Source organism: Lathyrus oleraceus, chromosome 5 (assembly GCF_024323335.1).
Source record: "Lathyrus oleraceus cultivar Zhongwan6 chromosome 5, CAAS_Psat_ZW6_1.0, whole genome shotgun sequence".
NCBI classification, from domain to species: Eukaryota; Viridiplantae; Streptophyta; class Magnoliopsida; order Fabales; family Fabaceae; genus Lathyrus; species Lathyrus oleraceus.
The window spans coordinates 313336630-313362793 of NC_066583.1; the positions used below are offsets into that span (position 1 = coordinate 313336630).

At 34.9% G+C, this 26164-nt stretch overlaps 1 protein-coding gene across 1 annotated transcript in view; it reads left to right on the forward strand.

The window, feature by feature from the left end:
* The first annotated feature begins 2351 nt into the window (after window positions 1–2351).
* The window catches only part of LOC127084257 (callose synthase 10), a 44284-nt gene continuing 20471 nt past the window's right edge, over window positions 2352–26164 (forward strand). Inside the window, exons 1-23 of the mRNA XM_051024681.1 lie at window positions 2352–2816; window positions 3965–4062; window positions 4197–4360; window positions 5461–5584; window positions 5922–6032; window positions 6259–6384; window positions 7655–7744; window positions 9498–9595; window positions 9671–9788; window positions 11268–11396; window positions 13860–13933; window positions 14009–14087; window positions 15901–15993; window positions 16087–16189; window positions 16263–16386; window positions 17118–17307; window positions 17401–17453; window positions 18427–18487; window positions 18639–18720; window positions 19596–19645; window positions 23093–23179; window positions 23631–23716; window positions 25869–25896. Of these exons, the coding sequence (XP_050880638.1) occupies window positions 2609–2816; window positions 3965–4062; window positions 4197–4360; window positions 5461–5584; window positions 5922–6032; window positions 6259–6384; window positions 7655–7744; window positions 9498–9595; window positions 9671–9788; window positions 11268–11396; window positions 13860–13933; window positions 14009–14087; window positions 15901–15993; window positions 16087–16189; window positions 16263–16386; window positions 17118–17307; window positions 17401–17453; window positions 18427–18487; window positions 18639–18720; window positions 19596–19645; window positions 23093–23179; window positions 23631–23716; window positions 25869–25896 (2376 nt within the window). The 5' untranslated portion in view covers window positions 2352–2608. The remainder of the gene's footprint in view (window positions 2817–3964; window positions 4063–4196; window positions 4361–5460; window positions 5585–5921; window positions 6033–6258; window positions 6385–7654; window positions 7745–9497; window positions 9596–9670; window positions 9789–11267; window positions 11397–13859; window positions 13934–14008; window positions 14088–15900; window positions 15994–16086; window positions 16190–16262; window positions 16387–17117; window positions 17308–17400; window positions 17454–18426; window positions 18488–18638; window positions 18721–19595; window positions 19646–23092; window positions 23180–23630; window positions 23717–25868; window positions 25897–26164) is intronic.

Consider the following 26164-nt stretch of genomic DNA (forward strand, 5'->3'; position numbering starts at 1 on the left):
TGTTTAGGCCTTCCACTTTATTTGTGGGATACCCTTGTGAAGAGCTGCCCTACATTGCTTAATTAATTTTAATTAATCAATTTTAATGTATTAATTTTAATGTATTATTTTTAATGTATTGATTTTAATGTGGGGATTCACCCTAATTACTTAATTAACTTTAAAACATGGACTTTAAATATGTGATCTTGGACCTCTCTTTTGCCCTACGGTATTACGGTATAACGATCATGTCCCGCGAATATGGGGATACACTTAGCAATGGCCCTTCGATTAAATCATCATAAAAATAAATCATAGTCCCTCGGATGTTGCCTTCGAATATATGATTTCGTCCCTCTATGACCCTTCGGTGTAGCCTACGGTTAAATGATGATCGTCCCTTCGAATGCTAAGGTATCCTTACAACTGTTGCCTTCAATGACCTATCGATGACCCTACGATGACCCTTAAACATCCAAAGGGTAAAATTACTTACTTCTCAATAGTAAGGACAGTTTTACCCTCATAAGGATAGGAAACGTTCATAACGACCTTAGGAAGGTATAACTCTCAATTACTGGATCATAACCTAAAACATTTTCCACCCCTCACACTTTGCAAATCCTAGAAAATCACCACTTGGTATACATTCATACTAGAATCATTACCAAGTTACATTTTTCTAAACCGTTTTCAAAATCAAACGAGATAAATACTTTGTATACATTCATACGAGAATCATTACAAAGTTAAACTCTCTTTTCGAAACATTTTTTAAACAATTCACGAACACTTTTCAGACAAAAATATAAGTGATCCAGCAATTAAGAGCCCATGGATAACCATGGATACAAAGGGTGCTAATACCTTCCCTTTGTATAATGTACCTCCCGAACCTAAGAATCTAAATTAAGGTCTTTCCTGTTCTTTTTCACCTTTCCTTATTGGATAAAAGAAAAGTCGGTGGCGACTCTTGCTATCCGCGACATTGCGATAAAAAGCAAAACACCCAAGTCAGTTCACCGTATGACACTAAGGTATCTGAAAGGAACTCTCGACCATAGCATTTTGTTTCATGTAGCTGATGAATGAAAAGAATGCAAATAAGTGGGATACACCGACTCAAGTTGGTGTAGTGATGTTGAGGATCAAAAATCCACAACTGGCTATGTATTTATGCTAGATGGTGCACCCGTTGCTTGGAGTTCGAGAAAAGAACCAGTAGTGACATTATCGTCGTGTGAAGCAGAATACATAGTTGTTTCCCTTTATTCATGTCAAGCAATGTGGATGGTGAATCTAGTCGAAAAAATAACAACGAAGAGTCATGGAGCAATTGCCATAAAGATCGACAACATGTTAGCTATCAATCTGGCGAAGAATCCGATAACACATGGTCGAAGCAAGCACATCGAAATGAGGTTCCATTGTCGTCGAGAGCAAGTAGCAGATGGAAAGATGAATGTTGATCACTGCAAAACCGAGAATTAAATTACAGACATCATGACAAAGGGAGTGCAGGTCGAAGTGTTCAGAAGACTAAGAGTTATGATGAATATAGATAACTTAGACACAATGAATTACGTGGTGTGCTGAATTGTAATTCCTTGTGTCGAAACAGGTTTCTCGAGAGAATCAAGGAAGTGTCGAATCATCTAGTGTCTTGAGTCGTACTAGTGTGTCGAAGTTTCAAAGCATGTTGTTTCACACATGATTTCGACTTAGGTATATTTTCAGTAGTGTTAACTATTTTGGGCTTGTATAGTTTTGGGCTTTTGGTTTGAGGTGCAAGCTAACCTAAATCTATAAATAGATGAAGTAACCCTTATTCTTGTAATAGAGTATTCATAACATAGTATTCACAGAATTTTGCAGTTGCAAAATGAATAAGAAGTTTTTTCACATGTTATGGGCAGAGAGAAATTCTATAGAATATTCTTCTTTTCCTTCATAGTTTTTTTTTTATTTCTTTCTTCACTGTTCTTCTCCTTTTGTTGTTATTGTGTGAGTGATAACAATCTTATTCATCAAGATTGATTGAAATTCTCTATAGATTGTGGTGAATTTCCAACAAAAAGAATCCTGAAATTAAGATTCATGACTAAAATAAATATTACACCTAAATATAAATAAAAGATAAGTAATCTTAAAGTCGTATGAATTTATGTTAAAAAACTTATAAATAAAAAGTTTGTGTTGAAAAAATAATAAAAATAATAATTATAATTCATAATAAAAGAGTTGTATAGTTTTAATTTTTTTTATATTTAGTTATTAACCAATATTTTAATCCAAAAATAAATATTAGAAAAAAAAAACAGAAAAAATAAAATAAAATGTAATAACATCCCGATCGTGTTCCACAGAGATAACCGCAATAGCGTTCAATTCCATTTTTCTCATTATGTCTTAAAAAAGACAAAGACCAAAGTGAAAGAAAAAGTGGGAAAAAGAGGCGCAACTATTCTGCTACTACATTAGGCGTTACCATCGATCCGCGTTTCTTCTCAAGAGAACCTTACTCCTTAAGTCTTATACAAACCAAAAACCTCGCCAATCTAAACCTTTCTTCTCACCGTGTTCGTGAAAACCACGCGCGTCCAGGGCTTCGATTTGCTGCGAAGCCATGGTCAGGCCTCGCGATAACTGGGAGAAGCTTGTTCGAGCGACGCTGAAAAGGGAGCAGCTGAGAAATGCCGGCCAAGGCCATGCCAGACACCCGAGTGGAATCGCCGGCGCTGTTCCACCTTCTCTCGCTCAAACAACCAACGTTGATTTGATTTTACAAGCTGCCGATGACATTCAACCGGAGGACCCTAACGTCGCCAGGATCTGTAAGCTTTAAGATTAGAATTCGTTTCTGAAATTTAACTTCATGTGATAATTGTAGTACTAGACGCTGTTTATGAACATTAGATCTAGATAGGAGCATGCTTTTCTTTCAGTGTTCTGGTGGAGGCATAGTTGAGAGTAGATAGTGTCACAGTCATACGAGTTTGGAATTTTTATTTGATTTTTAGTTTTTTTCTTTCAAATTGCTATATGCGGTACTGCTATAATGGAAATTTGAATTTAGTGGGGACTACAATGGAGTATATATAGAAGGCAGTGTCATGTTGAGATGTGTGACTTATTCTGGGAGTATATGAAGCTCAGATAGGCAGACCACACATGCTAGGGATGTATTTTAATACCAACCTTTAAATTCTAAACCATGTGCTATGACTTCATTCTGTTAACATTGTTAGACTGAGATGGATGGAAGGGACCGAGTCATTGGTTCTGTTATAAAATGTGACATGGTTCCATGGGCTATGGTATCATCATCATACAGCGTTGTAGGTTTTGCATGGCAGGCCTTGGGGGCTGCCATTCTTGTGATGGCTTTGATAGTAAGGGGGCGGCTGTAACTTTAAGTCAAAAGGTGAGCGTACTAGAATTTACTCTCACGGGCTACCAGGTGATTGCTCCCATTGTAACCAACAAGAGTAAATTCTTATACACTCACCTTTTGGCTCTTCTGTCCTCATTATCGATCACAACATCAAACTAAATCTCCATCTAATCTTTTCAGCCTCAACCTCTCATCTCCAGCAAACTGATCCGGTGGGCTTCTCCAGTGACCACCCTCCAATGTTCCTTTTCCATGAATACATATTTGCTTTCTGTTTTTCATGTTTGCCGTTCTCTTTTCTGCCAACATCTTCTTGCTTTTGCCATGACATGCAATGGTTTCTGTCATTTTTTAAGTGGAGTTTTGGTTTTCCGCAAGGAACCACAATCAACCATCAATTACTCTGTCTTTCCTCAAGTTTTGTAAAATTTAAGCTGATCTGATGTACACATCCTTGTCTTGTAAAATCTTAAGATATCACAATTCATTGTATGCTTATAATATAGTAGATGGAACATGTGTCAACTGTGAATGGGTTCATAGTGTTTTTTTTTGGTATGAATATGACCTTTTACTTTCAACCTTCAGTGTGTGAGCAGGCATATAGTATGGCTCAAAATCTCGATCCGAACAGTAATGGAAGAGGAGTTCTTCAGTTCAAGACTGGTTTAATGTCCGTTATTAAGGTAATTGTAGTGAGTTTTTGTGAATACATTGGGAAAGTAGCCTTTTTTGTCATTTATTTCTTTTCATTTTCATGTGACTTTTAATGGCTTAACAGCTCACCTGCTAATGATTTTCATTTGATTATATTGTATAGCAAAAACTTGCCAAAGAGGGAGGGGTTCAAACTGACCGCAATCATGACATTGAAAACCTGTGGGAGTTTTATCAACGCTACAAGCAACAACATAGAGTGGATGATATCCAACGAGAAGAACAAAGATTGCAAGAGTCTGGAACTTTTAGCTCTACACTAGGAGAGTATGTCCAAGTCATGAATTTTTACCTAATTAAATTTTCTATAATGTAGTTTATTTCTTCAGTGAATTAGAAGGTTGTTGTGATCCTACAAAAGAAATGGCCTAAAAAAGAGCTTATAAAACGTAGATAATCCTCACAATTCAAGCCAGTTTGTTGGGGATGAGTTAGACTCAACCTAGAATGACACTAGAATTTAGAACCTATAGTAAATGTGTATTTTGCCCACCGGTAATTATACACACTAAATATGTTGCTTCCTAGGCATGCCGAGGTGTTGTTACTGGTCGACTAACATCACATTTGTCCATAGTCCTGAATTCTTGAATTCTTGTTTGGGATGTGAGGGGTGTGTCGAGATCCTTATAGACTAGTGATATGACTGAAGTAGTATTTATTAGTCTCTAGCAGACCTCACCTTTTAAGCTAGCTATTGTATTTTTGTTAGGCCTAAACCCAAATTTTAAGAAAGGTTATTTATTCTTTTGTCCTTGACTAAAATGTTAATGCATATTTTCAAGTGCGGCTCTGAATTATTTTTCTCCATGGTTAAAATTATCTACTTTTTTCATAGGATATACTTTTTTATGTCCTTGAAAATTCAATGTTTGGTCGTTTTATTTTAATCCAAATTTACCACAAATTGAAAATATATATGAAAGCCTTTTCTTGATAGTGCCCTTTTTAGCAAGTTCTTGAAATAGTACTCTTTTGCCTCCTCGGCTGCCAAAGTTGATTTGAGGTCAGCTTTTAGCCTTTCATTTTTTTGCATGGGTAATAACAACGTAGTGTAAGTTTCTCATGACTAAGAAATCATTCTGTTGAAGGTGCAAAACATAAAAATATATTAATATGCAAAATAATAAGCTAATAGAGCACTGAAACTGGAAGATGAATTATCCATTTAATTTTCGTACGATACATATGTTAATATGCTGTCATAATGTGCAAGGTAGTGAAATCATTGTTTGTTGTCTTAAAAATGAATAAAGACTGTCCCATTTACATTTTCCATTTTATTTTGATTAAAGCCACTAGAATATTTTATCTAGATTATGCTTTACTCTGGTATAATTTTTTTGTTTATTGATTTGTTCTTCTAGGTTGGAACTTAGATCGTCAGAAATGAAAAAGATAATTTCCACTCTCCGTGCCTTAGTGGAGGTCTTGGAGGCACTTAGCAAGGATGCAGACCCCAATGGAGTTGGTGGCCTCATAATGGAGGAGGTACTCCTTAAAATAGTTTGAAGATGTTTATTATGAAGCAAATTAATTTTGCTGATTATGCATAGTCTGCAGTCTGATTTCAATTGTTCAAGACAGTGTTTAAAGTTTTAACAATTAATTTTATTATTATGAATTGGGCTGTGTTTTGAAATTGTTATCCACTTTCAGTTTTTTTGGGTTAGTAGTTGACATTGGCAAATTTTTTTCTTCTGACTATCTGCTGTTGTCATTTGGACTCTTAAATGTTTTATTATATGAAATTGTTAAACTTCTAATAATACTTTAACTAATTGACTGTATAAATAACTTGCCATCTTTGTCTCGCATGTTTTCTTAGTTGAAAAAACTAAAAAAGTCAAGCGCGACTTTATCCGGAGAGTTGACGCCTTACAATATTGTTCCTCTAGAAGCGCCATCATTAATCAATCCTATCAGAATTTTCCCAGAAGTAAGTTGAATCCTTCAAAATACCTGTGGTATCTCCTCGACCCACTCTCTCTTTTAGTGACCTGTCTTTGACATGTTTCTGTTTTTGATAATCACTTTAAAGATGAAGTTACAAACATTGAAACACCCATATATGTTTGTCTGTACAAATTCTGTGATGTCATCGTGAATTTATGGGCTCTGCATGATAGTTTCGATGACTTATGAGGTTGGATTCTTAATCTCAGGTTAGAGGGGCAATTTCTTCAATCAGATATACTGAACAATTCCCTAGACTTCCTGCTGGTTTTAAAGTATCTGGAAAACGGGATGCAGACATGTTTGATCTTTTGGAATTCGTGTTTGGTTTCCAGGTTTGTGATGACTGTACAACTTTTTTGTTGCTGTATATCAAGGCTAATCCTGCAGTAACTAAACCTATATTCATAGTTCCTGCCGGGTTCATCTCTAATTTTTAGTACCAATATTGAATAGTGGTTCCAAATATTAACAGTACCATTTACTACTAACAAAAAACAATGCAAGGGTATTTTTTATCATGTTACAACAACTTCCACCTATTGCAATAATGTGAAACTCTTCTCCACTAATAAAGAGCATCTATTTTAAGAATCATATTTCTAGTTTTCACAATTTTCTGATTTTTAGGAATGGACATAATCTCCTGTTTATGTTTATTTGTACAGCTGGGAGTATATTTTAGGTCCACCTGTTTTTAAGTATCCTCTGTAGTTCTTATTGTAATTTCCTTGTACCATTATGCTGGAGATTGTCTCCCCTTTTTTCTAGGCCTAATATGTGCACGGCTGTTGCCCTAGTTCCCCTAATTCTACTTCAATCTTTTGTCCTGTAATCACAATCAAATCAAGGAAGGTTCTTGGTTTGTTGTTTCGTACGAAAAACTTATCTTATTGCCTAGGGTTCTGTTATATTTAAAGCTTGAGAGAGCTTCGGTATGACTACAGTTACCTCTGTCGAAACTAAAACCGTGAAGACAATTTCTCATTCAGATCCAAAATCTCCTCTATCTCTCTCTTCTATGTGGTATTAAGAACTTCTGATTGATCCATGCTCATGGCCTGGCCTAATCCTAAATTTTTCCCAAGTCAAACACTGTTTTGTTGCTATCGAAGTATCAAACTAAGTTCTGGTCACTCTGAACCAGCCGCATTCCTTTCTGAAGGCCACTATCACAGTTTCAATACCGACAGACCCAGAGTTTGGATCAAGTCTAGATCCTACAAGTCTCTAGGTGAAGACAGTTTTTTTTTCCTGCTGATTCCGTGGTTTACCTGCTGTCATTGATTTTATTTTTATTTTTATGGTACACTATATTTTATTGTGGAAGTTGTAGTTATGATGAAATGAATAAATAAGATTACCCTTAGTCTAGATCATACAAGTCTCCAGGTGAAGTAAGACAGTTATTTTGTCTCTGTTGATTAAGTGGTTTACCTGCCGTCATTTATTTGTTTTATGGAACACTAGATTTTATCGTGGACATTTCATAGTTATGATTAAATGAATAAATAAGAGTATCCTTGAAGTATGGGTCTCTTATAGAAGTAGATAATTTGGCTCTAACCATGTTTAATATTTGCATTGTTAATCTTAATTTTGCAGAAAGATAATGTAAGGAACCAGCGTGAAAATGTTGTTTTGATGATAGCAAATGCGCAGTCACGACTTGACATACCTGCTGAATCTGATCCGGTGAGTCTTTTTTTATGTTTCTAATTTAGTGAAGTTTCATGATCTACAATTTATTTTTGAAGTTTGTAAGCATACAATTTTGCTTGATTTCCGTCTTAACAGACTATACAATTATTTTGAATGTATGTTAATATTATACTTTCAGGTTTTCTGTGAGGGTTATAAAACTTATGCGTGGATTTATTTAAGAGTTCAATACCATTTTTTGTTTGAGTAGTGATCTAGAAATTGGCTTTCTAAGGATACAATTTTGTTCTTCACTGCTGTACATCTTAATAGATTTGCAGTTTTTATGCATCTTTGTATTCTTTTACTCCTTTGATTGTTTGTGTATGGATTTGATTTTCAATATATGGGCTAGACTGCAAGACTAAATTTGTTGGTAGGATCAGAGAGAGCTTCATACATTTAACTCGTTTGTTTTTTGATGCATAAAAGCGTTTTAATTTTACTCTGAATTTGGAAATGACTAAAAGGTGTTGAAATTTGTCGCCCATTTGGTAGTCTTAGAATTTATGGGTTGGGCCTAACTCTTCCCTACAAAGCCGGCTTGTAAGGTGTGGATTGCCTCCACTTATAAACACAACACATGCTGTATCTCTAAGCAATATGGGACTAAATCCACCCTTTAAAACCCAACACAACGAAGGTGTTGGAGGTTGCAATGAAGGCAAGTCAAATGCCAACATTTAGGCGACTAAGGACGGACCGCAATGAAGGCGGAAATTCCAACACACCCCTTCACGTTCGGGTTTCAATGAGGCCGAAGCGCGGAAGATGCAGGAAGCCCAACAAGTAATCTATGATAGACTTTGGTACCATCTTAGAATTTGTGGGTTAGACCTAATTCTTCCCTACAAAACCGGCTTGTAAGGTGAGGATTGTCCCCACATATAAACACAGCACAAGCCATATCTTTAAGCAATTTGAGACTAAATACACCCCTTCAAACCCAACACAATGAAGGTGTTGGAGGCTGCAATGAAAGCAAGCCAAATGCCACAATTTAGGCGACTAGAGGCGGACCACAATGATGGCATAAATTCCAACATGTAGGTTATGGTTTTTTATCTGCAAGAGGTTTGTTTACCCTTTGAGCTCTTCATTAAAGGCCCATTTTTGTATGTGATGAGAGTGAAAATGGGTTTGTAGAGTGGGTTTTTAACACTGCTAATCTAACTATATATGATCAGTACATGAATGCAGTGACTTAAATATTATTTTTCGTACGGAAGAATGATAGGAACCTCCTTTTCTCCAGCAGAAAATGGGAATTTAACCTACAAAAGATAGAAAGTGAAATGTTATAGAAAAGGAAAAATTGGACAACGACTGCCAGTAAGCTAGATCTTCAAAGAGCTAACTAACTTCCTCTCAAAATTTCCAGAACTGGATTAATATTGCATCCTTTTCTTTGTATCTTCTTTTTATCCTGATTGCCCTCTGTGCCCTACCCTGCTTGTGACCAAGTTGTTACTTTTTAGTGTTACACAATGTTGACCCACATATTTCGTATCACACTTCTGTCTCCCTCATTTCCTACACAAGGCCTAATCCAGCTGACATTCTCCATGTTAACATATTGTGCATGTCTGTTTGCAGTATGGTGCCTTGATGTATATGTATGGGAATGTTTTGGGGTCTTTCGAACTTATTTTTGAACTCTTCATCCATTATTTTATGTTTGTTGAAAGAAAATTATTTTTTTGCTTTTCTCATATTGCTTCTCTCATATGTCTGCTGGAACATACAGAAAATAGACGAGAAAACAATCAATGAAGTTTTCTTGAAGGTGCTAGATAACTATATCAAGTGGTGCCGATACTTGCGAATCCGTCTTGCATGGAATAGGTCATTACTTGAACTGTCTCTTACTTTGAACTAGTTATCTCTGAGTTTGCTTGATAGTTTTTTTGTTCCCTGCAGTTTAGAGGCAATTAACCGTGATAGGAAGCTTATTTTGGTTTCTCTGTATTTTCTTATTTGGGGTGAAGCTGCAAATGTCCGGTTTCTCCCCGAGTGCATTTGCTATATATTCCACCACGTAAGTATTTTATTGTGCTCTTTCACTTTTGGGTTATCTCTACCTATGTTAGGTTTCCTCAAATAATTGAGATTGACTTTTTTACCTAATTATTCATTGTACACGCTGTACCATTTTACAGGGATTCAATACTTTTTTTGTTGTGTTTTTAATTTTTATTTTGTGGTGTGGTAGAGGCATTGTGTATTTGGATTACCCAATTTTTCTTTCAAAAATGCTATAAATCAAAATGCTCCAGACTCCATAGGTACACATTTTTTTCCATTCATATAATGGATATTTTGCCTTCAATATACAGAGGTTACTCCCATGCCCTCTGTTTTGATAGGTTTGAAATAGTCTTGGTGATTATTTGCTGATATTTAGTCACTTGTGTCATTCAATTGGAAAAATAAAATAAAATAACTATCTGTTTGTATATTTCACGCGAGCATTGGATATGGAAAAATATTAGCTTTCAATTGCTTAGGGTACCAGTACTCACAAAAAGGAAGGTATAAATTAAAACCTGCCTGTTTTGAAGATTAACTGAATCTTAATGTTTGATCTGGTATGATATGATTGTTTTTTAATTTTAAATACATTTTGATGGCATCTTATAGCTGTCTGTATAGTTTGAATTAGAAAGGTTAGACACAGAAATTGTAATTGGATGTTTTTTATCTTTATTTTTTCAGTAAAACATTTCCTACTTTCTTTTTTAGTTGAAAGAACAAAGGAAAGTGCTGTCTGTTTTTGTGCTTGAATGTTACTTAGGTTATGCCCCTTTTTCATAATGTTAAATATTTGGCGTGTCTGCAGCCTTTAGTCTGGGATGGATCCAGTTATAGTATTATGAATAGAGTCTTGTAAACATTAAGTCACTATTTATATATTTTTTCATTGAAATATTGAGGGAGAGTGGCTCTAGCCACCGCTTGGATCCAACCGAGTTAGTTGTTTCAATCTATGAAGCATGAACACTTCTAGGAGTAGACGTGTCGACGGTGTCCGACACTTGAATGACACTTGTACAACACGTGTCGAAAAAGTCAGACAAGTATCGAAAAAGTCATATAAGTATCCTAAAAAAATGGGGTTTTTCTTTACTTCGATGTTCTTTGAATTGATGTCGGACAATTCAGACAAGTGTTTTAAAAAAATTGTTTTTTTTCCCTTCAACACACCTTATACATTTTTTGGACAAAACTCATACAAAGCTAACAAGGTTAAACATGTATTGAAGAAATGCTATCAATGAAGAATTAAAGACATTAATTTTAACTAAAATATTTGTAACTCTTTTAATTATAGATAGATAAATGATGCTCAAATACTATCATGTATGTAGAAGGATCAGTGTCCTATGTTTTCTATATTATTGGTGTCGGAGTGTCCATGTTGTGACCTGGTGTCTATGTCTGTGTTGGAGTCCTGCTTCATAGGGTTCAAGTCACTTTTAAAGAATGCTAACATTTCTCCTCATATTGGGTTATTTAGATGGCAAAAGAATTGGATGCTATTTTGGATCATGGAGAAGCTGAAGCTGCAGTCAGCTGCGTAACTGATGATGGTTCTGCGAAGTTCCTTGAGAAAATCATTTGTCCTATATATGAAACGCTAGCTGATGTAAGTTGTTTTGTTGGTTTTCAGTACAATGCAGCAACATGTACGCGCGCGTGTGTGTGTTGTTTTTGTTATGCTGAGTATTCTTTTAAATTTGTTCACATTTGTTTGTTGGAATGAGTGCGAATTGATTTGTTGCTGAAAGCAGTCATATTATCATCCACCTTTTGTGCATGCTTCTGTTGATGGATAAAATGCCACACCCTGAAGGAGGGCCTAGCTAAGTTAGGGGCTATTACAGACTTTGATTACTGGATCTAGTGTCTGTGAAAATCTTAGGTTTAAGAGTCTAATCATAGTTTTAGTAGATTGATGCGATTGTGTTTTTAGTAGTTATACTATAAATTAATAGTACTTTACCCTCCCATCCTGATTAGTAGTATAAATAGGTGCTGCTACTAGTGCACTGTATTGTAAGTCACAGCAATCCATATTCTATATACTAAATTTAACTTGAGTTTTGGTGAATGTGATAATGACTTCAATTTAATTATATTATTAATAATATTGGTAAAGTTGGTTAACTAATCCATTTAGTGGCATTGTAACAACTATGAGAAGGGAAAACCCTTAATAGAGGATACCGCCTTTTTTTTCTTTGTTTTGACACAATAGAAGATACAACCTAGACTGCATATTCTCATACAAGAAAGCTTGTATTTGACATGGGATAGACAACTTTATGATTTTTTTTTGTCTGGAAAACAGACATTCCAAAATTATAAGATACCACATGGTTATGGGATGATACAATATAGAATAACTTGACTAGCCTGTCGATCACTTGCATCTCCTGTCCAATCAACACTTGAATACCCAGTAGAAACTAACCCTTTTTCAGGCGACCCTTTGTATCAACATATGAATTCAAAACATCTGCATTCCAATGGCTATTACAAGGAGAGTCGAGGAGCTGATTTACCACACTGAATGGAAAAATGTGTTTGGTTCAGTCATCGTGAGATAATTCCATTTTCTGACAAGTATTCTGTATCTGTTCGGATTAGGCTAGAACTCCCTTGATTAGGAAGAAGCTTTACGTTAAGATCCATAGGAGTGTTGATTCCTTTGCAAATCTCTTAGGTCTTTCTCTTCCAAAATATCAAAAGCATACTTCCTTTGAGAGATAACATTACCTGCCTTTGATTGGGCTACTTCAATCCCAAGTCCTTAGTCAAAAATTCTGAAATATGTCCTGTTTTAATGCCTCAAATTGATACCCTGATAGTCATCTCAATGTTGTCAACATAAACCACCAAGTAGGTATATTTATTTAATGTGACACAGTTAGAAAAAATGAAGTGATCTTCCTCCATCGAATCATTTCGAATTGCTACAAAACTTTGCTAAATCTTCTGAAACATGCCCGAGGTGATTGTTTCACGCCATACAAACATCTATGCTCCATATAAGTATCCTCCAAGTCACCATGTTGGTGAATACATATCACTATAACCACGACCATGGGCTCAAGTATATACTTCTTTGCTACAGGATGAGCTTTCAATTGATCTACCTATCCATTAGGGTCCACCTCAGCTTTAAAAACCTATTTGTAACCAACAACAAAATTTTCTGAAGGAAGTGGAACAAGCTCCCAAGGATAGTTAGGAATTCTGTTCATGTTATCTAACGGACTAACAAGACATGCCTTTCTTTTGAAAGGAAACTTAACAAGGAAAGTCCAGCAAACAAGGGATAGGGAGAATCTTAAGTTGACATCTCATCAATTATTGCCCGCCTTCACCTTGGATGAGATAAAGCTTCATGAATAATCTCGAATGAATACAAACATGAAACTGCATAGACAAATGATGGTTTGACAAGAAATTATAAATAGGATAAATGTTAAGAGTTGAGTGCTTACCTTTGCGAAATGCAATGGCAAATCAGCAGACGAAGGGGAAGTGATATGATGGGTGGAAACACTTGGAACGGGAGCTAAAGCATGTGGTAAAAACTGTCACTCAGGGTGATGCAAAACTGGTTCAAAAACGGTGGAGACTTGAGTGATGATGAAGATGCATATAATACTTCTAAAGGAACAAGTGATAAAAGATTGGGCTCTAGCCAAATTTGGTTGGGTCTAAATCAGTCCTACGTTGGACTCTAACACCCCCCTCATTTCCAGGGTTAGACATTTGGAGCATGACCCTAGTGGTCCGATAGTGGGTGATCCAATGGATCTTGACTAAACTCTAATACCATCTTGAGACTGCAATCTTGTCTGCATTATGAATGAGAACATAGACACACACATGAGACTCCTAATCAATCTCAAGAATTAGGAAAGTAATTATCTAAGAAATGAAAGCTGAATCAATATAGGCAAGACAAAACCAGTCAATATCCTTATGGATTCTATTAACAATCTCTCAATAGCTCTTTTGTATTACTATAAATATCTTTGGTTTTCTTTTGTTGTACACAGACTCATGTGCTGCCCTCACCCCTAAAAAAATGCAGGAGGCTCATTACAAAAATGGAAAAGCTGCACATTCAGCATGGAGAAATTATGACGACTTCAATGAATACTTTTGGTTAGCAGCTTTCATGACATGAAGCATTTTTTTACTAGTAGTGAATTTTCAATTCTAATTTTCATTCATGTGTAGGTCGCCTGCTTGTTTTGAAATAGGCTGGCCAATGAGGAGTGGTTCACCGTTCTTCCTTAAGCCGAAAAAATCGAAAAGGGTTAGTTTTGTTGCTTTCTTTCTCATTCTTTGATATTTTAAGTTGTTGTTTTGACATTTTTTCTTCAGTTATTATGTTCGTATAGTAAGTTGTAATCTATAATTTTGCTGTAGCTGTTTTCCTCCCAAAAACGGGTGTTTTTTAATGGACCATTTTGAACTATTTTTATTCATGTATTCAAGATTGTAAGTTTAAAATTTATTTTAATTTCCCTTTCTGTTTGAATCATACCACATGATCATACGGAATGATTCATACCCCTTCCTGAAATTTTCACATTTATTATATCAAGTATCAACTCCCATTTTCTAAGAAAGGGTCATAGTTTTTTCTTATTCAGGCGGGATTAGTTATGTAGATCAAACAGGGAATGCATTCCTCTTCAGTTACTGGACTATTGCAGTTGGAGAGAGAACAACTAATGAAACAAAATGTTATTTTAAAATATCATTGAATTTCATTTTAATAACCAGTCTATCTCCTACTAAAAATGTGAGTTACTAGAGAGGGGATCTACACCCACAAATAGGATCACTGTGTTTTGACCCCATTTTTACTAAAATTTATTTTGTACGACGGACCTCTAATTTGTGGCATGAGATGATCTCCAACTTTCACCTCTAAGTTAAAAATTCTTCTCCTTTTTCTAAATCTACATTCTATATGCTCTGTCTTATTTTTGCTCAGGAGGAAATTATATGCTTCTAATGTTCGTCTCTAAGTCTCCAACTTCTCAATTAATTATTCTCTCGATTCTCTAAGTAGGACAATATCATTTGCAAAAAGCATACATCTTGGTGCTAGCTATTTAATGTGTTATGTAAATACATCCAAAACTATCGTTAAAAGGTAATGGTTTATGGTTGAACTTTGGTGTAATCATATTGTTATGGAAAAATTGTCTGAATCTCCACCCGTTATCCGCACACTAAATGATAGCCCCTCATACATATCCTGGGTAACTCAAGTATAGCTAATCCTAACCCCTTTCTTCTCTAGAGCTTTCCACAACCTCTTTGCAATCTATCCCTTGCCTTCTCCAAATCAATGAAACCTAAGTGTCAGTCTTGTTGATCCATCCAATGCAACTCCTTCACACGTCATAGTAAATAAATCGCTTCTATGGTCGACCTCCTAGACATAAAATCAAATTGATTTTCAATAACTTGAGTCTCTTTTCTTATTCTCCGTTCAATTACTCTTTTCCATAACTTCATGGTAACACCTGTTGCTCATTTGACTCTGTAATCGAGCTATAGACGCATTGCTTTTGGGCATTGACCTATCATTTACATTATTATTTTTATTGTTAAGAGTCTCACATCGGACAATATATGGCCTGGACATGTGCTTATAGATGGGGGCAATCCTCACCTTATAAGCCGGTTTTGTAGGGATGAGTTAGGCCCATCCACATTTGTTAACATGGTATTAGAGGCCCGTTTAAGATCCGGTGGACCACCTGCTATCAGGTTTCCACTATCAGGCCACCCTCTATTTATTTCCACGCTCCAGATGTCCAGTTCTGGGCGTGAGGTGGTGTGTTAAGAGTTACACATCGGATAATATATGGTCTGAACATGTGCTTATAAGTGGGGGCAATCCCCATCTTACAAGCCGCCGGATAATATGTTTTATTTTAATTTGATGTTTGGCTTGTTGATGGATTGATGGTAATATTGTATTTTGAGTCTGAGTAGTTTGATTGATGGTAGTATATGGGTTGAGGTTATGATTACTTTTTTTTTATTCTTAATCACAATTATTATTTGATTATTGTTTCTTGCTTGTATGTTGAACACATGATTGGCAGACTGGTAAAAGCAGTTTTGTTGAACATAGAACGTTTCTTCACTTATATCGAAGTTTCCACCGTCTCTGGATCTTTTTGGCATTAATGTTTCAGGTTCCTTTTTCCAACCATCAATTTACTCTGAAGTCTGAACTATGATTAGTAATAAATTCTAGCTTAAAGTATGTGTACTCCTTTACCTCACAGGCTTTGACAATTATTGCTTTCAATCATGGACATATCAACCTGAATACTTTTAAAACAGTACTTAGCATCGGGCCATCATTTGCAATCATGAATTTCATTAAGAGTAAGATGATTTCTCTGTTTTTGCTCTATTGAGTTGCAAGTAATTCTCAAAATACTAATTTTATGGTGAATAGGTTGCTTGGATGTGTTACTCACATTTGGGTCATACAAAACTGCAAGGGGCATGGCTGTTTCAAGGCTAGTAATAAGGTTTTTTTGGGGTGGCTTGACTTCTGCATTTGTAACATATGTTTACCTGTGAGTTTCTGATTTTCCCTTAGATATTTTGTCTGCTAATTAGTAGTGTTGTCATGAATTAAATGTGGGTTGAAGTGGCCCTCATCAAATTGATGTGTTAAAGTGACACATTCACACAAGGAAGGTGATGCAGATGTTTTATAAATAACTTACTGATTCCTAATTTGACATAATAACCAATCACAACTATAAATGGATTAAATACATGCCATAACAGTTCTTTGAGAGTAAATCAGATTGGCAATCCTAAGAGCGTAGTTTCATAGATAATAAATATATAACAGCCCAACTGAGATACACGATGAGAAATGGTAGAAAATAAAGTCATAATGGGAAAATCAGTAACTTAAGTCTGGATTATATGGCATAAAATATAACCTGTAGCTTCTAGACCTGCAAATTATGCTTGGCAGTCGAATTCAGATTGTATTTTCAGGGTTTCTTCTTTTTTGTCTGGTTATTAAGTTAAAGAGGTATAATGGGTTGAAAATGCACATTAAATCAATACCGGTTGGCACTGAGCATTTTTAATAAGTTGGCGAAAAGTGAACAATGTGACCGCTGAATACAGGAGCCACATCACCCTGATGTGGCCGAGGGTCAAAATTACTTTGGGTCATTGAGGCTGTTTTGATGCCCTGCCTCAGTTCCTAGGTTGGCAAATCTGCCAATTTTGACAAGACTGCATCTCAACTCCCTGAGTTTTTACAGCATTTAGGCTTCAATTGCAGGAAGGTTTTACAGGAGAGGCAAAGTAATAACTCTGACAATTCATTCTATTTCCGGATATACCTGCTTGTACTCGGCGTTTATGCAGCTATACGCCTATTCTTTGCATTGCTGCTCAAAATTCCAGCCTGTCATGCACTTTCTGAGATGTCTGATCAACCATTCTTTCAGTTTTTCAAGTGGATATATCAAGTGAGTTATTTTTACCAAGTATACTTGACAAGGCCATTTTCATGTTATTTCGGTATGTTATGACTTAGTTTCTTTTTCAATGAAATAATTCAGGAACGGTACTATGTTGGACGAGGTCTTTATGAGAAAATGAGTGACTACTGCAGGTGGGTTGAGTGCTGAAAAAGCAAGTCTTTCATTTGCATATAGGATGAGACACCTATTTACTTAATTTATTTTTCTGGATTTAGCTTCAATCCATTTATAGAGCCTAAGGTATTTTGCACATAGTCACATTCAAGTTTAATATCGTTTCAGTTTTCTCTGAACTTTAGTATTTGTGATAATAAGCCTTTATGTTTATTCAGAGCTAAGTCACTATTGGGATTTGGGAAACAGATCCTAATATTTTATTTTTATATAGTTTACACCATTGGTTCATGTTTTTAAATTTAAAATTAACATTATTGATTTTGTTTCTTTCGGTACAAAAGAAAACCCACAAACTTAAAACTGTCTCAGGCCGTCTTTTTTATTTCATTTACTTAATCTTTTTAGTTTAACAAGTTTTAAAATTATATTATATAGTTTTCAAAATAAAATATGTATAAATTGGTAGATTTAATATGGAGAAAAATGTTAGGATTAATTCATTTTTATTGAGGGCCCCCCCATGTTAACAGTAATATCGGTTGTTATAATAACTAGAATTTGGGGTGACTAAACAGTTAGGATATTTTCTCTCTAATGATGATTTTGCAAGATAATAGCCTTTTTATAAAAAAGACTGGAGTCCAATGACTGACTAGATTAGTGACCGATTGAATGAAGTTAAAGTTCAAAAGAGTAACAAGGCTTTATACAATATTCCCAAAAGGAGAAACTTTTGAATTGTCATCGCCGTTTCACTTTGTTTATCTGCAAGAAAAAGAATAAATTACTGGCAATGTTTATTTCAACTTGCAAATTACCGTCCGTGAGGCATGTCAAGGGTCCATGGTTCAATTGTCACAATTTGCAATTTCCATGATCTGCCCAGGGTTGTTTCTGTATTGGTTATACCTGCCTTGTCAGCAGTGCTACTTGGTGAAATGGATTTTTAACTTTTTATTTTTGCATTTTTGTTGTTCTTTTCTGCAGGTATGTGGTCTATTGGTTGATCGTACTTGCTTGCAAATTTACTTTTGCATACTTTCTCCAGGCAAGTAGTTGTTTTTTATCTCTTTCTCTATGTCTGCGTAAATTTGTCCATCTATAGTACAAATGTACAATAGATACAGTATGTAAAGATTTTTGAAATCACCGATTTCTCTTTCTATTTTGTTCCTAATTCCTGACTTCTAATGCTGCAGATAAAACCTCTTGTTAAACCTACCAATATCATTGCGGATCTTCCATCTTTGACTTACTCTTGGCATGATTTTATCTCAAAGAGTGAGCACATACAGTTACCACTCTGTCTCATTAAAAGTATCTTATTTGGATTGAGCGCGGTTCTTAAAAAAATATTAGCTGTGTTGATTTAAATAAGATAAATATCATTTACTAAAATACTGTTATTAATTGTAGTTAGTGGCGTGAAAGTCAATAAATAAGGGTATAGTAATGGAAAAAATAAAATAAGTACTCCATTGATATTTTAAAGAGACAATTATTTGAAGGTAGAAAAAAGTGCAAATGAGACATAATTTTATTTAATATTTTTTTGATGGTTCAATTTTTAAGACCCAGGTTTTTTCTACCATTTTGCCCGATATCATGTCAAACAGTAAAGGAAAGAATGAAAATGGGAATGAATTCCATTTATTTAAACTACATGGTGGAATTATATTTTGTATGTTGAAAAGAAATGCTGTTAGCTTAATCACCATAATTACTGGATACTATGACACATCGTTACCCTATTACATTTTATCAAAGGAAACTAGGAAATGTGGAAAACAATGCTCATTAACCTGTAAGATACTTTTCATCTTTCCAATAATTCGCTAATATCTTTCTAAACATGTATCTAGTACGGAACTTGGTTTAGAATTGAAAATCACCGTGTGACGGTATGGGAATTATTAATCACTCATAATCAAGCAGTAGTCTTTTGGAATTTCCCTAAATTATATATTTATCTTTTGAGTAAAGTGTAATTTTTCTTTTTCACTATAATAAATTATGCGGTTCTTATGAATTTGATGTTTTTATGTCTCAGACTATTATTTTTCATTTTCGATGCTTGATGTTTTGTCCGTCTCTCTCTCTCTCTCTCTCAATATTAAGTTGTGTTTGTTGCTGATATTTGCATTTGTGTTTCACAGATAATAACAATGCCTTGACTATAGTTAGCTTGTGGGCTCCTGTTGTGGCTGTGAGTATTCTAGAATTCCACTTTTTTCCCCATAAATCTTAAAACTGTTGTTTGATCACACATTTATGCAAGTTATTTTGGTTATGTTCCCTGAGGAGTACACTGAACCAAAGACTATATTGTCAATACCAGAGTAGATATTAGCAGCTAATATTGGCACTATCTCGCTATGAGAAGAGCCTTAGCGGTGCAGAACATTATAGCAGCCGCTATAGGGTAAATAGCGGGATAGCGGAGTAGAGCGGTTTCCGGCCCAGAGCGGTTTCTGGCCCGCTATCCTTTTCCCCCTAAAAAAGCGAAATTACTCCTTAATTTTACAATGCTTTAAGGATAATTTTGGATTTTCCAATCAAAATTGAGTTGAGAACCTTCCTTCATAGTCGTTTATGCACTTCTAAGATTCATGTGTGCTTTGATTTATGAATATTTTATGAGTTGAGTTATTTATTTAAATTTACACTTAAATATATTTTTATAATTATTATATGTTATTTGTCCAAAAAATGATCAAATAAAGTGGTCATCATCGCGCTATACGCTATTCCATTTTTGGGGTCGGCTGCTCTGCTCCGCTATCTGGGAATGACTACTCTGGTCAATAGTACCGCAGTAGTGGAAAAGCGTCACAGTGATAGGTTTCGGTGCGAACTGTGACATCATCTTCTTGCAAGCTGCCTTTATGGCAGCCATGAATTATGAGAAAATTGCGGACAGGTTGCGGCCTGAACTTGGAATTACGCCAGCTATTAGGGTTTCAGAGCGAAATTCCTCAAATGCCTTTTTTATTTAGTACATTATCTTTTTTTAGGGTATAAACTACTTAAAAACACTTTTTTATTTATTACATCATCTTTTTTTAGGGTGTAAACTAGTTAAAAACACGGTAAAATCATTTATATCTAAATGAACAACAACTATTTTTAACAAGTCAATTCGAACCCTTCAAGGGACCTAATATATTAATTCAATTCCCACATTTCTTTTTATCTACCCGCCATTCTCTTCTGTCTCTCATCTGCCTGTGTTTTTTTTTTGCATCGTTTGCTTCTTCATTGTGCTTAGGCATGACAATTGTACCCATACCCATTGTGTAGCCTAAAAAAGTACTAATATCAATGACAGGTAGGGTAAAAAGGTAAAAACCCGCATAATAGGTACCGGCGCACGGGCACGGACAATTACCCTTTAAAATAAATGTGTATGAGTGCGGATACGAGTACCTTAGTATCCACCCCGCCCCATACCCGCATAATGTATATATATTTTATTTTATATCATAAAATGTATGTCTATCTCTTTAAAAAATCATCACAATTAAACTATTACACAATTAAATATAAATGTTAGTTTATTTCATAATTAAAAAGTAAAATGTTTGAATTTCCCTAAAACTTTTAAACGATATGATATTATTCAATTGAAGGATTTATTTTACTAGAATTGCGGGTAACGGGTACGGGTAAGGGTACTTAGGTATCCATAGGATATGGATACGGGTATAAAGGTTGGTACCCACATGGGTATGGGCTCTGATACGAATATTTTTTCCAGCTGCGGGTATGGGGACGAGTATTATAGTACCCTATCCAAACCCTACCCGTTGTGCATGTTCTTATTTTCTTGCTTTGTTTTGTTCTTATTATTGCTTTTCTGCTCTAATTTGTTCTTCATTATCGCTTCTCTTTTATGTTCTGCACTTCCTTATGTTCAGTTCTTGCTCACAAACAATGGTTTTGTTCTTATACCTTTAAGTTCAGCTCTGTTTGCACTTGAAGTTTTATCTCTCACAAACAATCGTTCAGTTCTGTGCTCTGCTTAAGTTTGCTCTGCATTGTTCTTGTTGCTCAATTCTGTTTGATTTTCTGTAGACGGGGGAATGACAAAGTTGATTATAATTATTAAGTATAGCCGCCCCTTTAATTGTGTATTTTTTACTTGAGTATTTGTATATTTGTTGGAATTTATGTTTACTTTTGTAAATTGTTTTTTAGTGTTCACAATAGCGACTATCTTGCTATAATCACAATAATGATTTGGGGTTCAGCGTGCTGTTATCTGAGCATAGCTAGTAAAAACTAGCAAGTGGTAATCAACATTTGTCTGCAGTTTGCACTTTGCATTTGAAAGTAAATATTACTAGAGATATAAAAAGTGTAGAGAAAAATTAGAAGAGTTAGTTACAAAATGACCCCATAATGATTGTCACAAGTTAAGTCTAATGATAGTTCATCACCATATTTCCCTCCTTAAACTTCATTCCTCTAACTTTTGGATTATACTCTGTTGGTAATTCCTTCTTTACTGCGGTCCGCCCCTAGCCGCCTCAATGAAATGTGAAACTAAATCCACATTTCACACCCAACTCAACGAAGGTGTTGGAGGCTTCAACGAAAGAACCCAAATGCCGCAATATGGTCTGTGTAGTGTTTATAAAGTTTAGGCAACCCTCATATTACAAGTTTCAAGTTGGTATCTTTGTTGGGACTTCCTGTGGAGCCTACAACCCTGGTATAGATTATAACATTGGACTAAGAGCAGCCATACAATTGGTGAGCTTGGTCACCAAATCTTCAATCCAAAATTTGAATCTTAAGAATCTTAAGGCATTAGGTATATATGTCACCTCTTTTATATATATATATATATATATATATATATATATATATATATATATATATATATATATATATATATATATATATATATATATATATATATATATATATATATCAAGCAATTTATCCATTCATAATTGATGTGGAGCTTAACCACTATAATGTTGTTAAATAGCTGCTATAATGGCACTACACCGTATAGCGTAGTAGAATTTGGACACACCAGTATTGTTCTATTTGCTATTTAGTACAAAATGTTGTCAAATAGCCGCCAGTGTAAATAGGTGCTATATGCTATTTAGTGAAATTTAGACAGATCACTATTGTTGTAAGAAAAAAAGAAACTAAGTTCATCTCTCCTTAGCACCAACTTGGTCGTGACATTGTGAAACTAAATCCACATTTCAACACCCTCCAACTTAGTCATTATAGTCCGAAGATACATGCAGTGTACATGTTGAAATCCAAAAAAATCAATAATTTGGAGAATAAGACATGGAGCCTTCCGTATCTCTAACAAATCCAATAGAAGTCGAAGTACTATCTGTGTGATGCCCATCATATAGCATGTGAATTTGCATTTTAATATAATATGTTAGGTTCTGGAAAAAGAAACAGTTGCTGTCTTGAGTTAAACATCATTCGTACTTATGCTAAATGCATGTGATATAATTTTACATATATTTTATACCTCGCTTTAATTGTACATATATTTAAAACAAACACTTCACAATTCTAAAATACAATACACTCACCACACTGCTAGCAGCTATGGTTACTTCTTGTTTTTAGTGATACTTGACAATCTTTGCAATGCCTGGACATTCTACAGATTTATCTCATGGATCTTCACATTTGGTACACTGTCATGTCAGCAATCGTAGGTGGTGTAATTGGTGCAAGGGCTCGGTTAGGCGAGGTATTTTGGTTTGAGTGTGGTAACCTTTTGGTCTTTGTTCTCTGTTTTCTTCATTTATTTCAGATGTTAATCAAAAGTAAAGATTTTTGAATTTGCAAAGTCCTAAGTTATAAGGACAGGCTTAAATGGGAAAATAGCTTATTGAATACGGTAAAGAGGAGAGGGTGGTAAGAGAGTGGACATAATTATTATGCAAGACAAAAATGGTTTGAGTAATCAAATTTTGGGTCCTTGTGCTGTCCTTCCTTGAGCATCATTATTTAAAAAAGAGGGCTCAAAATTTTTTCCTTGGACCAAAATCATGCATTATTTATGATAGGACTAAAATTTAAACTAAGGCCTTCTTTAGGGAGCTGGCCTGCATTTATTTATTGAAGAAATCCATGTCATTGTGGCTGATCAGTTTTTCCATTTCTTGCATGGATTGTTTTTTGTTAATAATTTCCAACAGATACGTTCAATTGAAATGGTGCATAAACGTTTTGAGAGTTTCCCGGGGGCATTTGTAAAAAATCTGGTTTCTCCTCGAGCAAAAAGGTGGGTTGTTTAATATATAACTCTTTTAACTGATATGTTTCTATATGGCAAGCTTTACTTATTTTTAGGTTTCTGTAAATTCTTAATTTTTAATGCTAATTGAGTTGGTGGGGCATCGTTCTAGTTGGTGAAAAATAGATATGATATATTTTTAGTGCTGTCCGGGGGCTAGATATTTCTAGCCAAACTTTTTTTTTTGTTGCTATTTTACTATGTTTGGTAAATTCTCCATTTATTTCTAAATGATCGTGATTTTAGAAAAAATTTAAATTAATTAAATTGACTGTAATTTTGTGTTTTCAAGAAACAATTAAATTTTTTCTTTCTAATTCTCCGCCCCATCCCCCTCCACACCCCAAATTATTTCTCATTACTTCAATTCATTAGACTGTGCTATGCATTTACAAAACTGATTAAAACCCAATGCTGATAGAGTTTTTATAAATTTTTTCGCCCATTTATTATTAATTATTTAGGTTAATATATCTAGAAAACCTTTAACAACAACTAGTTAGAAATGGAGGAAGTACTAAATTTGTGTGGAGAGCTGTCATGTTATTTTTGAGCTATTTGATATGGGAAGCTTCTTTAGTGGTGTTTCATGTGTGTTTTTGTTTGGACATAAAATTACTCAAGGACGAAGTCAAGTCTCCACATTTGTGCGGTGGAGATATGTCTCCGTTGTTTATTTTTGATGGCATGGTATATCGGGTTACAACTGTTACAAACTGTCACACAAATACAAAAACTCACATAAATAACCACTCCTCTAGGAATTAGAGAGCATAGTCTCTCCCAAACCATACCAAATGACAACAGGATATTCCTTATTTGTTATCCTTATTATATTTAAAATAATACATGCTACTAATTACAATTGAGCCTAATTTAATTTGGGCTTGCGTCTGACATATACATGTCTAATTGGTGGCCTACTAACAATACTCCCACCAAAACTTTTTCACCTTGTCCTAAGGTGAAATTGAGGAAATTGCTGATCAATAGAATCATGACTCTGAAGAAGTTTCAAAATCTGGTAATTCCTTCCAATGGATCAACACACTAACATTGCCGGCAGGATACCAAAATACAAATTAATAGTAGAAACTTGACTTTTATTTATGGTGGAACTAGAATATGTTTGCAACAAACACATAATTACAAACACTATAGAGAATACATAATACACACATAATCTAATCCAAGAAATTTGAGAATCTTGGTCTCCCCCTCCAAGAATTAGCTTGGTCTCTCCCACCCAAAACCATTCAATAACTTTACCTTAATTTGTTTCTCTTTTCCTTTGTCTATTTATTCTAAAACAGAAACACACATAACCCATAACTTCCACACATAACTGACATCAATAAAAGTAACTACCAATATCTGCTCATCAATAAAAATTACTATCCATATTAAGAAGTCTATCATTCTCTTCATCGATCATATCAGACATTTTCAATTGGAAAGTAATTAAATCAGATGAAGCTGCCGAATCTTGCGGCAGAGGACGTGAGTTCAACTGTGTCACATTTAACAGTGGTGGTGACGAAGGAGGAGGATTTTCACAGGCCATGGTTCAAACCTGAGCTCAATGATACCATATTAGAAAGGCAAAGGTTTGGAGAAAATTGCAATCTCAATCTCGTGTATACTGAAGAGTTCGGTTTACATAGTTTTTACACTTACTAAACCCACACATAAGTTGAATTTGTCCTACATGTAGTGTAACTGCCAGTGCCAGCTAGCAGATCCCTCTAACTAACTGATGCCAATCTGGCTGCAGGGAGACTATCAACAAAGGCTTGCCAGGCAAGGCTAAACACACACAAACATAAACAAACATAATAGAAAACAATTCTATTCTCGGAAAAAAAGAATGACAAAGTGTCAAAGTATGAATCTAATCTTTCCAATGGTAGATTATATCCCATAAATCCCAGTGGCATGTTTTTTTAAATATCAATACACCCAATAAAGTCAATATTTTTGCTTGTGTCTTTCAATATATTTTTCTTCTCCTGTAATTTTTTAGTTATCCAAAGTTTTTTTTTGTGCTTGTCACCATATATAACAAGTTGTGTTATTGTTTGATTTATTCGAAATGCATTTTTTTTTCATGCTAAATTTGTTTTCGTTTGTGCTTTTTCAGGATTCCCATCAATGGACCATCAACTCAGGTGATCATCATTATTATCATTTATGATTGTTGTTATTACTGGTACTGTGAGGGCGGGTTATATTCTGGGGTAGACTCACATGTGGATCTGTGACTGTGAGGCACATGCACTGATGCGGCCTCTGTTTTTGTTTTGTTTGTATTTTTACCCTCAACGTATCAAATTTTGCACCCATTGTGACAAAAGCATAGCAGCTACTAAGGCAATTGTGGCAGTTAGTAGCTTTTGCTAGTCTAATTACTTTTTTGTCTCTTAACTCAACAGGATT